This window comes from Camponotus vicinus, unplaced genomic scaffold, assembly GCF_025532165.1.
Source record: "Camponotus vicinus isolate PSW18456_S1 unplaced genomic scaffold, iyCamVici1.0 SCAF_2, whole genome shotgun sequence".
NCBI lineage: Eukaryota > Metazoa > Arthropoda > Insecta > Hymenoptera > Formicidae > Camponotus > Camponotus vicinus.
In genome coordinates this window covers 21,014,353-21,028,503 of record NW_028141956.1, presented here as the reverse complement: position 1 = coordinate 21,028,503, position 14,151 = coordinate 21,014,353, and the positions used below count along the sequence as shown (strand labels likewise).

The 14,151-nt window shown below is 33.6% G+C and overlaps 2 protein-coding genes across 3 annotated transcripts; both read left to right on the top strand.

Annotated features, from left to right (window-relative positions):
• Positions 1-463: 463 nt before the first annotated feature.
• Positions 464-5,356, top strand: LOC145967002 (uncharacterized). Of its 2 annotated transcripts, XM_083091543.1 has the most exons (6): positions 464-537; positions 867-1,099; positions 2,392-2,571; positions 2,648-2,943; positions 3,087-3,667; positions 3,854-5,356. In XM_083091543.1, exons 5-6 carry the CDS (start codon positions 3,471-3,473, stop codon positions 5,205-5,207), a joined length of 1,551 nt encoding a protein of 516 aa, XP_082947669.1. In that variant the 5' UTR covers positions 464-537; positions 867-1,099; positions 2,392-2,571; positions 2,648-2,943; positions 3,087-3,470; the 3' UTR covers positions 5,208-5,356. The 2 variants fall into 2 exon arrangements, with proteins under 2 accessions (XP_082947669.1, XP_082947670.1); XM_083091544.1 differs by having other exon boundaries at positions 2,648-3,663.
• A 7,284-nt stretch (positions 5,357-12,640) lies between these two features.
• LOC145966738 (uncharacterized) lies at positions 12,641-14,082 on the top strand. The gene has a single exon (XM_083091056.1). The coding sequence runs from the start codon at positions 12,885-12,887 to the stop codon at positions 13,659-13,661; it is 777 nt and encodes a 258-aa protein (XP_082947182.1). The 5' UTR covers positions 12,641-12,884; the 3' UTR covers positions 13,662-14,082.
• Positions 14,083-14,151: the final 69 nt, after the last annotated feature.

Here is a 14,151-nt window from a genome sequence, read left to right as displayed (position 1 = left end):
TTATAATTAATGCAATTGCTATTAATTCAGCTTTTCTTTGTTTTTCGAAATTTTGATTGACGATATTAATACATTCTAACAACCACTGATTATATTGATAATTAATTGACATTTTGACATTTAATATATGTTTATACTATAAGTACGAGTATACACATCAGCTTTCTGCGTCAAAGCGTTACGCATGCGCACATCTTTTGACGCTTTAACGCTTGACGCTCGACGCTCCCATGTAATGCGTCATCTACAATGAGATTTTAAGGAGACTTAAGGCGTAAGATTAAGAAATTGACCAATCACAGTCGAGTATTCTCTTAATACTTGACTGTGATTGGTCAATTTCTTAAGTCTTACGCCTTAAGTCTCCTTAAAATCTCATTGTAGACGACGCTTAAGGGTACCTTTACGTTACGTGAGAACCTTACGTTACGTGACACATAAACCAATCCTACGGCAACGCACAAGAAATTCTTACGTTACGTTAACATAAAAAGAAGGCATCTGTGATAAGGATAAATAATTTAAACTATTAAATAAGTAAGTTAAGGAAAAAAAAATGTTTAAAATCATAATAAGAAATAATGTCAATATTGCATATATCAATTTTATGAAACCATTAAATGTATATGTAGAAAAGATATAAAAATTGTTTTATAACCTTTTCCAAACATTCTTTATAGAGTGTCTGGAGGCGGTTATAATGCAATTTTTATATCTTTTCTATATATATATATATTTAATGATTTCATGAAATTGATATATGCAATATGGATATTATTTCTTTTATTATGATTTTAAAGATATATCTGTATAAAATGTGTTTGTATGAAAAATTATTAATATTATTTTTAATATTTACATTGTAGGATAAAATGGATCACTTGTATTCCTATGAACTTTCTAGTGAGGTAGAAGTAGTTGGCAAATAATAAAATTGATGATATAAAAATAGAGGAAAAAGTGGGAGATAATTATTTGATCGAATTATATAGAGAACAACGTTTCTTATATGATAAACAAGATAGAAACTTCAAAGACAATAAAATGAAGGAAAACGCTTGGTTAGAAATATCCAAAATTATGAATGAAAAAAATTGTGGTTAGTATACTTACAAGGGGATGACGCGACCTTGGGAACACCGATTTGAATAAAATTTTAAGTGCGTGTAGTACTCGACCAAAGAAGTTTTTGAGGAAAGTGAGAGGACGCAACGCTCAGCCGTTTTTGAAAAAAACCAAGCGAAAAATATGCCGTATCTTGTATACCGGTGAGTTTAGATTGATCATCAAGTAAGCGGCGTAGCTCGGGCGGTAAAGCCCGAAACTACTACGCTGCGGGTCACAGGTTCGATCCCAACCTGTGGTAGTTTCCTTTTTTCTTTTTTTTTTCATTTTTTTTACGCGAAACCTGCAATATTTTTTTAAAATGAAGTAAATTTAATAAATAATTTTATTTTTTGTTTTTATTTTCCATTACGAAAGGCAATTTAATTTATTTACGATATGTCGTTAATTTATATTCAATTTCATAAAACCTTACAATTCTATATATTCTACTCGATATTAACCAAAAAAATATATTAAATAATTACGCCACTTATTAATTAATTATAATTTAATACGAAAAATATTCGGTACATAATTTTTAAACTCATTGTCAACTTCGCTACTGCTCCAACCGTAACTTGTATACCTGTTTTCATCAGGTAACGGTTTTTAGTCCCTTCCTGCCTTTTCTATTGTGTTATGTATACACCTATACATTTGAAATCCTGTTCGATCCTAGCCAGACTTTAACCAGAGCCATCAGTTCAAAGTGAACTACTAACGGCGACGGTTGACACTTGAGAGCAAAAAGTAATAAATTAAATTGCCTTTCGTAATGGAAAATAAAAACAAAAAAATAAAATTATTTATTAAATTTACTTCATTTTAAAAAAATATTGCAGGTTTCGCGTAAAAAAAATGAAAAAAAAAGAAAAAAAGAAACTACCACAGGTCGGGATCGAACCTGTGACCCGCAGCGTAGTAGTCTCGGGCTTTACCGCCCGAGCTACGCCGCTTACTTGACGATCAATCTAAACTCACCGGTATACAAGATACGGCATATTTTTCGCTTGGTTTTTTTCAAAAACGGCTGAGCGTTGCGTCCTCTCACTTTCCTCAAAAACTTCTTTGGTCGAGTACTACAAGCACTTAAAATTTTATTCAAATCGGTGTTCCCAAGGTCGCGTCATCCCCTTGTTAGAATATAGTACTTAGAATTGAATTGTCTTTTTTTTATGTTCTTGTCCATATATTGTGATTTAAATATTATACCTATATAATGCAATGTATTACGTACATTTAATACTAACTAGTATATTTAATACTAAATATTTTATCTTTCAGGAGTTTATTACACAGCAGAATACTGCCAGAAAAGGATTAGAACCCTGAGAGAAAAGTTCAGTCGTTCGCAAAGAAATGAACACAATTATAAAAGTGGCAGTGCAATGTAGCATCAACAGAAAAAAAATCACTACTATTAAACCAAATGTCTTTCTTAGATACTTACATTCAAAGACGCAAGTTACTATTCTTTTTTTAACTTATAATAATTCTTTTACCCACATATACAAAATATTTAAAGACAACATTTTTTCAGAACTTGCAACAATGTAAAAGATGATAAAGAGGAACTTGATAGTTCAAAGGAAAACACTGACAGTGCAACTTTTGTCAATGAGACTTTACCAAAAAAGCATAAGATAATAAAGAATAAGACAGCAGACGAATCCAAAGAAAGTAAATTTTTAAAAAGAAAAATGGATAAAGAAAATATTTTGGACGTTATAACTAATCTGACTGATAGTATTTTATCAGACTCATAAAATTCTTCAAATTTGAGAAATGCTGAAACTGTATTTGCAGAATATATTGCGTTAGAATTAAACAAAATGAGTGAGTTTGAAAAAACTATTAAAAAGCAAAAATTGATGGAAGTATTAAGTACGCCAGTGCAAAAAATATAAAGTTTAAATTCTAAAAAGACTATTAATTGGTTTGAATTTAATTATAAATTTTATTAGTTTATTTTCTTTTAGTTTATAACGCGATCGCCTTTCTCGACGCTCCGGATCGACTTGTCGGATTGTCAGGATTCCAGAGAAGGGGGGAATCGAGCTTATGCGAACAATGCGGGTATATGGAAAATAATTCTTTATTTTAATAATTAAATGAAGTACAAATATGAAAGTATGCGAGTGAATATGAGAAAATGTTGTACAATATAATCGCGCGGTGTGCTTATTTCTATGCGTGGTAAAAAGATACAGCAGTTCCTAAAGGCAAAATGCAAGTAGCATGGTGGCGCACCGTGGCCAAAATCGTAAGTTCCCGTGAGTCTATTGAGAAAGCTACGAATTGTAGAAAATATAAACAGTAAACGTATAAACAATAAATAAATAAACGTATAAAAATCACATCATATGCAAACGAAAATGAGTGATCCACTAGGAAATAGTATCCAAAAAAAATCGAAAAAAAGAAAATCAGTGACATGTTGTGTTCCTGGATGTGGAAATTCATACCTGAATACGGAGGATGTGACGTTTTATGTTTTTCCATCAAAACCTCACGAGTGTGATAGGAGAGAAAAATGGATAAATTTCGTAAATCGTTGTAAGTAAGTTGAAAATAATTATATGTATGAAATGAGTCTGCACGTATTTTAATATTTTATTGTAATGGAGTATTATAAAAATATAATAATACATATAATATGTATAAACGTACGATACATTTATTGGTTATGTTTTGATTGAAACTGAATCAATTTCAAATTTTTTTGATCTTTATAATATTTTTCTAGCGAAGACGGTTCACAATGGCAACCTACAAAGCACTCAAGAATTTGCAGCAAACATTTTTGTGGTGGAGAAAAGTCAATGGATCCTCGCAACCCTGCCTACGTACCAAACATCTTTAATTCAAAGGATTCTACAAAAGAAAAAATTGGAGAGAAAATTATAGATAGATATAAGCGTCATAAGAGAAGATCAGAGTCATCTTCTCAAAACAACAGTATTTGCAGTGTTGATGATATTGGTGTTGACTGTTCATTGTCGCAAGAATCAACAACAACATCAGTGCAAATAATGGCAAATAATGCGCAAAAAGATAAATGGACTCAAACCCCAGACTTTCATGTTGATGAATGCAACTTCAAATTTTCTTCTTCTTTTGAGTATATTGATGGAATGTCAAATGTTAGTACGGAAGCAATCATTCCCCATAAGATAACACTCGGTTATATTAATCCTAAAATTGATCGAGCCACTGGAATTTCAAATAATTATGATGATCTGAAAGGTTTTCATGGTTATGACGAAAGAATCACTGAAGATCAATTGAAGAAAATAACCGGTGTGTCAAAGAAGGTCTTTGAATTATTTTTAGGAATATTGGATGTGTCAAGCAACGTTCAAGTCAAAAAAGAAAACAGATTATTAATATTCTTAATAAAAATGAAACAGGGAATACCATTTCATGCAATCTCAGTCTATTTTTGTATAAATCCATCAACAGTATCAAGAATATTTGAAGAAGTTCTTTTACAATTATCATCTGCAACTAAAAATTATATTTTTTGGCCTGATAAAGAAATTATTCAAGATACCATGCCAATTGCTTTCAAGATTCATTATTCTGATTGTCGGTGCATAATAGATTGTACTGAATTTAAAATTGAACAACCATCAACTGTAGAAATGAGAGTGTACACATACTCACAGTACAAATCAGCATACACTTTTAAGATCTTAATAGCGATAAGTCCAAATGGAAGTATTATATTTATATCAAAGTGTTATGGAGGGAAAACCAGTGATACTTTCATAACAACTGATTGTGGTTTAGTGAATCTCTTACAACCAGGTGATATTGTACTGGCTGATAAAGGTTTCCCCGGTATAAAAACATCTGTGGAAGACAAAAATGCTATTGTTGTTATTCCTCCATTTCGACATGATGGCCATTTAACTGAAGAACTTCTTGAAACTAATAGTATTGCAAGTGTTCGAATACATGTGGAACGAGCCATTCAAAGAGTGAAAATTTATAATATATTGCGTAAAATAAACACATCATTATTTCCTTATGTTGACAATATTGTGCATATGTGTTGCATTATGGCCAATTTGCAAGCACCTATCATAAACAACTGATGAAATAAAACAGTGATGTGAAAAGTATAAACTTTATTAACAATAAAAAATGTGATATTTTTTAAAATACAAAATTATTTCGTAATCTAATTATGTACTTACATAACGTGTAATTACCATGAATAAACAATTGAATATAATGCTTATAAGCCATAAAAAGGGATTAAATGTTTAATGTAATATTTAAAATAGAACATTTCTAATTTAAGAATAGTCTTTTTCAAAAATTCTTCATCTCTTTTAACTGTTAAGTGTAAAGATTCATTATTTTTGCTAAAAATATACATATCACATACATTAAAACCAGTGCAGTATAAACCTATTTGAATTTGAGTATAATACTCATGTGATTTTTTCAACTGTAAACATGCCTCTTCTTCAGTAAAAATAATGTATGACACATTAATACTTTTTATACAACCATTTTCAATTTCAACAATAGGTTTATTTGCACATGTGATTGGACTTTTTATTTCCAGTGTACGGACTAGTTTACCATTTTTCACACAAATACCATCAAGGCTACAACACAACCAAGGCTGTTTGTAATGTAGTATTAAGCCACAGTCATACACAGCTACTGAAGTTAATATTTCAAAAGCTTTGCGAGCCACTGGTTCATTTCTTAATCCATAATGGACATTCCGTAGAGCTTGTCCAGTGAGATCCTTTTTTTGTAACATTTTTTGGGCAAGCTCTTTAAAATCTTTTCTCCTAGTTTTTACACTATGGCTTCGAGTAGCAGATATTCTAATGCTCCTTTCTATAAACCAAGTATCACTTCCAGACTGTTCCATAGTAGTATCACAAATATTTATCATGTCATTTTTGTTAACACACACATTATTTTCATAAAAAATTTGTTCATAAATTATATTGAAATTTAGATTATTTGTATAAATTTTAAACTATTTTTGATTTTCAAAAACAACATCAATTATTTGATTGCATTGAGTACTTTGCAAACTAACAACTACCTTACCTAGTATTTCATTTATTAAACTATTAACAAATCTTTGGCTCTCTGTTCTATTGGCAGACTTAACTAAATTGTATAACGAACAAGGAAAATTGATTTTACTCAGTGAAAGGGATTCAATTTCATACTTTAATTTCTTTGGTGGAATTAAATCTTCTATTTTCTTAATTTCTGCATACTTCTCTTTGCCTGCATTAGCAATCTTTGGCGCCAGCCATGTACATGGTTCGCTTGTTTTGCTTTTATCCGTGTAATTGTTTATAAAATATACTAAAGCTGCCCTGTGCTTGCACTGAAGTCCTAAACCAGCAGTACATTCACATGAGTTCGAAGTAATTTGTCGTGCTTCATTCAACTAATAAAAACATATAAACAAAATCATAACCTATTGTTTATTGACAAATTTTACTACTAACAGCTAAATATGGAAAAATTATACATTATTTACATTTAAAATAGTTTTATATGGAATATTTCCAACACCAGCTTGCCTGATCACATAAGCTTCTATTGTAGATTGAGTACCCCACTTTATTTCTCGTACACTTCCAACATGCCCACTTTCAAATAATAAACGACCATTTTTTTTTTTCGCAACATTCGAACGATAATCCTCAGTAAAAACTTTTTGGAAACCAGTTTTTAAAATGATTTTATTCATTTTAATGTATAATATGATCGCATATGCTTGCGGTAATTCAAACAGACTCACAGAAACTTACGTGCTTTGCCATGTGGAGCGCTAGTGTCGATCATCTGTCACTTGCATTTTGCCTATATCACGATAAAGCCGAACAACGCAGGTGCGTGCAAGCGAAATCTTGCAGGTGCGCGAGAACACGGGACTTATTGCTACGGCAGCGGAAGTTATTGGCGTGTACAAGCGGTATCGCATAGGTACCGGTAACGATCACAGGAGCATGTAATTTATCTCTAAGGTACCGTGCAGTCAACGGGGCTGTGTGTCGGGTCAGCTCGGAAGCCGGTGACACCCCGTTAAGTCGAGTGAAACCTCGACTCGGACTGGTGACGGTAACGGGAGACACCCGGTATATCGAGGAACACCTCGGTTGGGACTGGCACAGGAGACCAGAGACACCCGGTCGAATCGAGACATACCTCGATCCGGACTGGTAACAAGTAACCGGAGACAGTTAAGTCGAGAGACACCTCGATTCAAACTGGAAGTGAGTCCGAGAGACACCTCGACTTCGGGAGATCTGGTCGGAGCGTTCGGTAGGATCGCAGGACGGGATCTGGTGGTGGTGTCAGTGATGCCGGCCTTTCGGTAGCATGGAAGGGGTAATAGAAGAAGACAAAACATGATTCTCTCTCGCTCTTTTCTCGCAGAGAAAAGCGAGATGTTTGAATGTTCGCGCCATTAGCTGTTTAGCCATGTATTCCGATAGGCGGCCGACAGGTGGCGACGTTGTAACTTGTGAAATGATTTATTTGTTAATTTTCGATCAAAAAAAATGCAATAATTATTAATTATAACGATGGAGCAATGCAAAGCAATTAAGGAGCAATCGTTTTATATTGTATATAATTGCCGAAAACTATTAAAACATTTAGTTCCGAGAAGTGGCCAATAGGTGGCGACGTCGTCACTAGTGAAATGATTAATTTGTTAATTTTCGATAAAAAGATGCAATAATTATTAATTATAACGATGGAGCAATGCCAAGCAATTAAGGACCAGTCGTTTTATATTGGATATAATTGCCGAAAACTATTAAAATATTTAATTCCGTTAGGTGGCCGATAGGTGGCGACGTCGTCACTTGTGAAATGGTTTATTTGTTAATTTTCGATTAAAAAAATGCAATAATTATTAATTATAATGATGGAGCAATGCAAAACAATTAAGGAGCAATCGTTTTATGTTGGATATAATTGCCGAAAACTATTAAAATATTTAATTCCGTTAGGTGGCCGATAGGTGGCGACGTCGTCACTTGTGAAATGATTTATTTGTTGAAGATTCTCAGAGAGCGGGATGGGAAGGTGGCTGTATTTTGCGAATCTCTCGAAAAGTTTTGTTATAAATCCCGTTTTGATTCACTCTGAGGTGCGTTATCTCCTCTAGTTTGCGTGGTGTAGATCTTCTGAAACGTTTATACCGCTCTCTGATTTAGTGGAAGGAAATTTTCCTTGTTATAAATCCGGATACAATAGATAACCCTACTTCACCGTCACGAGGCGGGAGAGCCGCACCTCTCCCGTCCTCGGGTTTAGATTATGACGCAGAAATGGATAATAATGACTCTTGCGACTTTTTAAAACACATGAAAATGTCACAGGAGGAAGTGATGGATGTCATTCTTGATAAGTCTACGAATCTCAAAAGACTTCGCTCAGATTTGTCAAAAGATTCCTCTGCTCCACAAAAGTCGACTCTTAGAAATACAAAGAATGAGACGAAAAAATCCAAGATCAAGAAGAAGCTGATTTCCGAACCCTTAAAAGAAGAGAACCATCCCTTAAGTGTAAAATCGCAAAAAAATCCTGAGAATAATATGAAGCTTGATAATATTGATACAGGAGACGACACAACTTCCATGCGATATTGGTACGATCGGTCAAATAAGGCCCCTTTGTATTTGTGAGAAAACTCGGTGACAGAGCATCTTCCAAGTCAATTTCAGTAATTGAAGCCTCAAGACTTTTATTAAAGGCAAATATTAGATTCAATGAAATTGAATATCACGCATGGAACACTTGGAAAATTTCTTTTCATTCCTATCAAGAAGCAAACTCAGCTATTCGAAACAAATTTTTAGAGAAATTGGGATTAACTTTATATATTCCCAAATACAAAGTATTCCGCAAAGGTGTAATTAAGGGCATTCCTTGTGATATTTCTTTGGATGAAATTTTGACAACACTTGTAAAGAACAACCCTCATATTTGTATCGTCAAGACATTTAGACTAAAAAGAAGAGATCCTAATACCAAAAAATGGATCGATTCGCAATCTCTCTGTATAGAGTTTAGAAGTCAAGATCTTCCCAAGGAAATAAAACTTTGGAAAGTCAACCTATTTGTCTCTCCTTACATTCCACCAATCAGGAGATGCTACAGATGCGGTAAGATAGGGTCACACTAGCAAAAGTTGCGGAAAGGAACAAAACATATACCTTAACTGTGGAGTTTCTCATACTTTCTCGACAGAAAACCCCTGTAAAGCTTCTCCGAAGTGTATAAACTGCGACGAACCTCACCATACATTAAACAGAGAATGTCCCAAGTTTAAACTAAATTTCGAAATTAATAAGATAATGGCGTGGGATAACATCTCCTATATGGATGCTCGCCGTTTTATTTTGAGAAATCAAAATCGCCTCGATCGTGATAAATTTTTGATTAAAGATAAGAAGAATTTCCCACAATTAAACCCAGATAATCTTCTATCCAAATTGCCCACATATGTGGACACAACAAAGACATCTGCCTCTTCTTCAATACCATCTAGCATACTGGCGGGAATTAAAGAACTCAACAAGATCTTAACAAGTACAGCTGATCCGGAACTTCTCCTTCAGAGACTCTTCCAAACGATCAACCTCCATCGAAAAGCTTTACATAAAGACACGGTTTGGAAACATTAACAGGTAGCAGTAATAATAATGTCCCAAGCTCTTAAAATAATACAATGGAACTCGAGAAGTTTCAAACACAAGTGTAATGAACTGATAAATTATTCTCGATATACTGATATTTTTATAATTTCAGAGACTTGGCTGGATTTCCGTGACTCTATAACTTTCAAAGGCTTTGACATAATTCGCAAAGATCGAATAGACAGAAGAGGTGGGGGCGTGCTGATTCTTGTGCGCTCCAATTTGAAATATCTCATTCTTGAGGACATACCTGACTGTCAAGGCAGGTTGGAAACTTGTGGAATAACTATATTCTCAGATCAGGGTAAGATCTCGATAATCTCTTTATATAGACCCCCAGATAGCCCGCAAATTAATTCTCTCATGTGGTCGAATTTCTTCTCATACTTCCAAGGGAACTTTGTAATCGGAGGCGATTTTAATCTCTCTCATGATCAGATTTTATCCTTACAAGAAAGCATTTTAGACTTGGATATTATCCTGTTAAATGATGACACCCCCACCTATTGGAACGAGGAGCGTAATTACTTCTCGATTTTGGATCTATCTTTTATTAACTCCTCATTAGGGTTGAAATCATCCTGGTCAGTTAATCAGGAACCTTGGGGTAGTGACCACTTCCCAATTTTTATAAATATCAACGCTAATACTACTCTAAAATCTAAAGCTAAACATTCTCCAAAACTCCACTCTTCTAAGACGGACTGGGCCAATTTTTCCGAAAACTTAGAATCTGACATTATTAACTATTCATGTGAACTTTCAAATATTTCGGATATTCAAACCTTATACTTATCTTTTACTTCTCTTATAGTCAAAAATATCTCAAACGCAACTACCCTCTTCCCCCCCTCTCTCTCCTCTCCTAATGTCATGTCTTCCATTTACTCTAAATCACAAAATAATAATATTTACTTTGACGGATCTCCTTACCTTTACTCAAATAATTATTGTCACTCTCAGAATATTAACAATCCTTATAGGAAAAAGCATAATCCTCGAAATCCAAGTCCCTGGTGGAACGAGGAGTGTAATGCACTTTTACTAGAACGTAAAAAAGCCTTGGAAAGATTTAAATCACAAAAAACTAGAGAAAATTTCCTACTGTATAAAAGAGAAATAGCAAGAACTAGAATTGGACTTAAAAATATTAAAAAAGAAAGTTTCAGGAATTTTTGTGAGAATCTAAGAAAGGATTCTAATCCAACATATGTTTGGAATAAGATCAAAGTTTTTAAAAATAGAGCTAATTACTCAGAAATAAAAAATAAATATAATATAGATGCAATACATTGTGTACGTAATCAGATTTCCTCCCTCTTTCCACCAGGTGCTCCCTCTGCCCCCTTTCAACTTCCTCAGCAGGGATTTGACGCATCTCTGGATATTCCTTTTAACCAAATAGAATTAGATTTTGTAATACGACATTTAAAAAAGAAATCTAGTCCTGGTTTAGATGGCATTGATTACAAAATTATCTCAGCTTTTTCAACCAATGCCAGAACCACACTTCTAACTATATATAACAATATTTTTATTTCACATGTTTTTCCAGAGGAATGGAAAAAGTTCCTTGTTTTTTTTATCCGTAAACAAGAGGAAAATCTCAAATTTCGCCCCATTTCCCTAGCTTCATGCTTATGTAAAGTCTTCGAAAGAATGATTGCTAATAGATTGAGTTGGTTTTTTGAATACCACAATCTCCTTCCCAAATCACAATTCGGATTCAGACGCAGCAAAGGATGCATAGATAACCTGGCTATTTTACAATCCAACATCCTATTATCTTTTCAAAAAAATCAAACTTTACTGGCTTCCTTTTTAGACATTAAAGGTGCCTACGATAATGTAATTCCAGACATCCTCTTTCAAAAATTAGTAAAACGGGGTATACCACCGAATATTCTTGTCTTCGTTAGAAATTCCATCTACCAAAGACAGGTACATTGCAGATACGAGGATATAGATGAGATACTATGGGCATACAAAGGCCTCCCTCAGGGCAGCGTCTTAAGCCCCCTTCTATATAATATTTATGTATCGGAACTCGAAAATAGCTGCGACTCGGGCTGCCAAATAATCCAATACGCAGACGACATTGCGCTGTTCTTTTCATCTGATGATCTAAATCATAGCAAGTGCATTCTTGAAAAATGTGTAAATAAAGTCTCGGATTCTTTACTACACCTCGGTTTAGAACTCTCGGCAGAAAAAATCAAGTTCTGTAAATTTATCAAACGTCGTGCTCCCATGGATAGGTCAGTTCTTTCTATTAGGATTAAAAATACCACAATTTACGAGACATCGAAGGTTCGTTTTGTAGGTTTATTTCTTTCATCTAATTTAAACTGGCAACACCAAATATCTCACATTTGGAAAACGTGTCAATGCCCTCTAAAAATCCTTAGTTGTCTCAGACACACATGGTGGGGAGCAGACCCCCGCCTGTTGAGAATAATCTGCATCGCTCTCGTTAGATCTAGATTAGACTACGGTAGTTTTATACTACATGGTATAACAAAAACTCAAAAAATCAAATTAGATCGTATACAATTTAAAGCTCTTAAAATTGTATTAGGACTCAGGATGTCTACCCCATCCAATTTCGTATTGGCAGAATCTAAAGAACCGTCTCTAACCCTCAGAGCTGATTTCTTATGTAAAAATTGGATGACTAGGGTTATTTCTCAGTCGGATCATCTAATTATACCCATTTTAACAGAACTTCAGAAAATTAAAGAAGATCCTACTATTATTGATAAATTTACTTCTTCTATCATTTTAAACAATTTTTTAAAACTTTTATCCATTTCTCACTTAATTAAAACAGACTCAAGACCGTTATGCTACTCCAAACCCTATGAATCCATCATCTTCCAACCCTGTGTGAACTTAATAACGGGAATTAACTTTGATAAGTCTTCAGGAAATAACGAATCATTATTTAGGGAACTCTTTCAAAATGAAATTAATAACTCTTTTTGCATTTTTACAGATGGTTCGAAAACTCCAAACTTGGATTTCACTGGATTTTCAATAACCTCGCTAGATCATTCCTTTAAATTTAAATTTAGAATGACTTCTCACGCCTCTATCTTTTCTTTAGAAGCAATGGCAATCCTCGAATCCATCAATCAAGCTACTAATCTCCACCTTACCAACATAACAATTTTCTCTGATTCCAAGTCGGTCCTTTCGGCTTTACAAAATATTAGCTTTAGCAATAATACCTCTTATCTAATTTACGAAATTAGACATCGAATAAAATTATTCTCAGATAATGATGGATCTGCCAATTTAATATGGATTCTCAGCCACTGTGGCATCAAAGGTAATGAAGCTGCGGACACACTTGCCAAAATGGCTCCGAAAATAGGAATAGACTATCAATTCTGCACTTCCACGGGAGATTTTAAATCGGTTTGGAAAACAGAACAATTTGATTTATTTTTCGAACACTGTAGGTCATCAGGTAATGAGAAAGCTTCTTGGTATATAAAAAATTACCTGTCGTTTACCAGATCTTCCTGGTTCCATCCCTATAATATTTCTCGCAGGGGAATAACTTCAATTTGCAGGATGAGGTGCGGCCACACCTCTCTTAATGAGAGCCTCTTTAGATTTTCAATAGTCGCGTCGCCCAACTGTTCAGTATGCGATACTCCGGAAACGCTCGACCACGTTCTTTGGAAATGTACACGGTTTAATTCTCAAAGAACACAACTAATTAATCATTTAATACGCTCTATAAATACACTACCTTTTCCAGCCAAGTCTTTGTTGGTATGCCTAAAAGATGAAAATATTGTGCTAGCTCTTGATCACTTTGTGAATACTATTGGATATATCTGATCTTACTAAATTGAACTATATTATCCTATGTACCTCTTTGTATGTATGTGTGTGCGTATGCATGTGTATAAGTGTGTACGCGCGTGTATTTATATGTATTTGTGCTTGTATGTGTGTTTATATGTATATAATTTGTATATATGTACATATATGGTTTATATTTAATAGTTTAGTAATATTAGTAATATAAGCTCTTTATATATACTCCGCCATGTATTTTATTAGTTTACAAGCTCTTTGTATATATTACATATAATATTTACATTACCTATATTAAATATATATTACGCATTATACTACAATAATAAATAGAAATACTTGCATGTTTATAATATGTATTCCTAGCTAGCATATCAAGTAATAGAATTAGGCGGTATAAACTTTAGTTTACAACTCCAATAACTGTATGACGTATAACTAATAGCTGCAATATTTATAAGATTAATCGAAATATTTACTTAAATATTTACTGAATAGTCCTCTGCGTTGG

Excerpts from the sequence above, each read along its gene's own strand:
- LOC145967002 (XM_083091543.1), top strand. The coding sequence starts at position 3,471 with ATGCAAACGAAAATGAGTGATCCACTAGGAAATAGTATCCAAAAAAAA. Across the intron at positions 3,668-3,853 it reads AATTTCGTAAATCGTTGTAA|CGAAGACGGTTCACAATGGC; the intron begins GTAAGTTGAAAA and ends ATATTTTTCTAG.
- LOC145966738 (XM_083091056.1), top strand. The coding sequence starts at position 12,885 with ATGACTTCTCACGCCTCTATCTTTTCTTTAGAAGCAATGGCAATCCTC.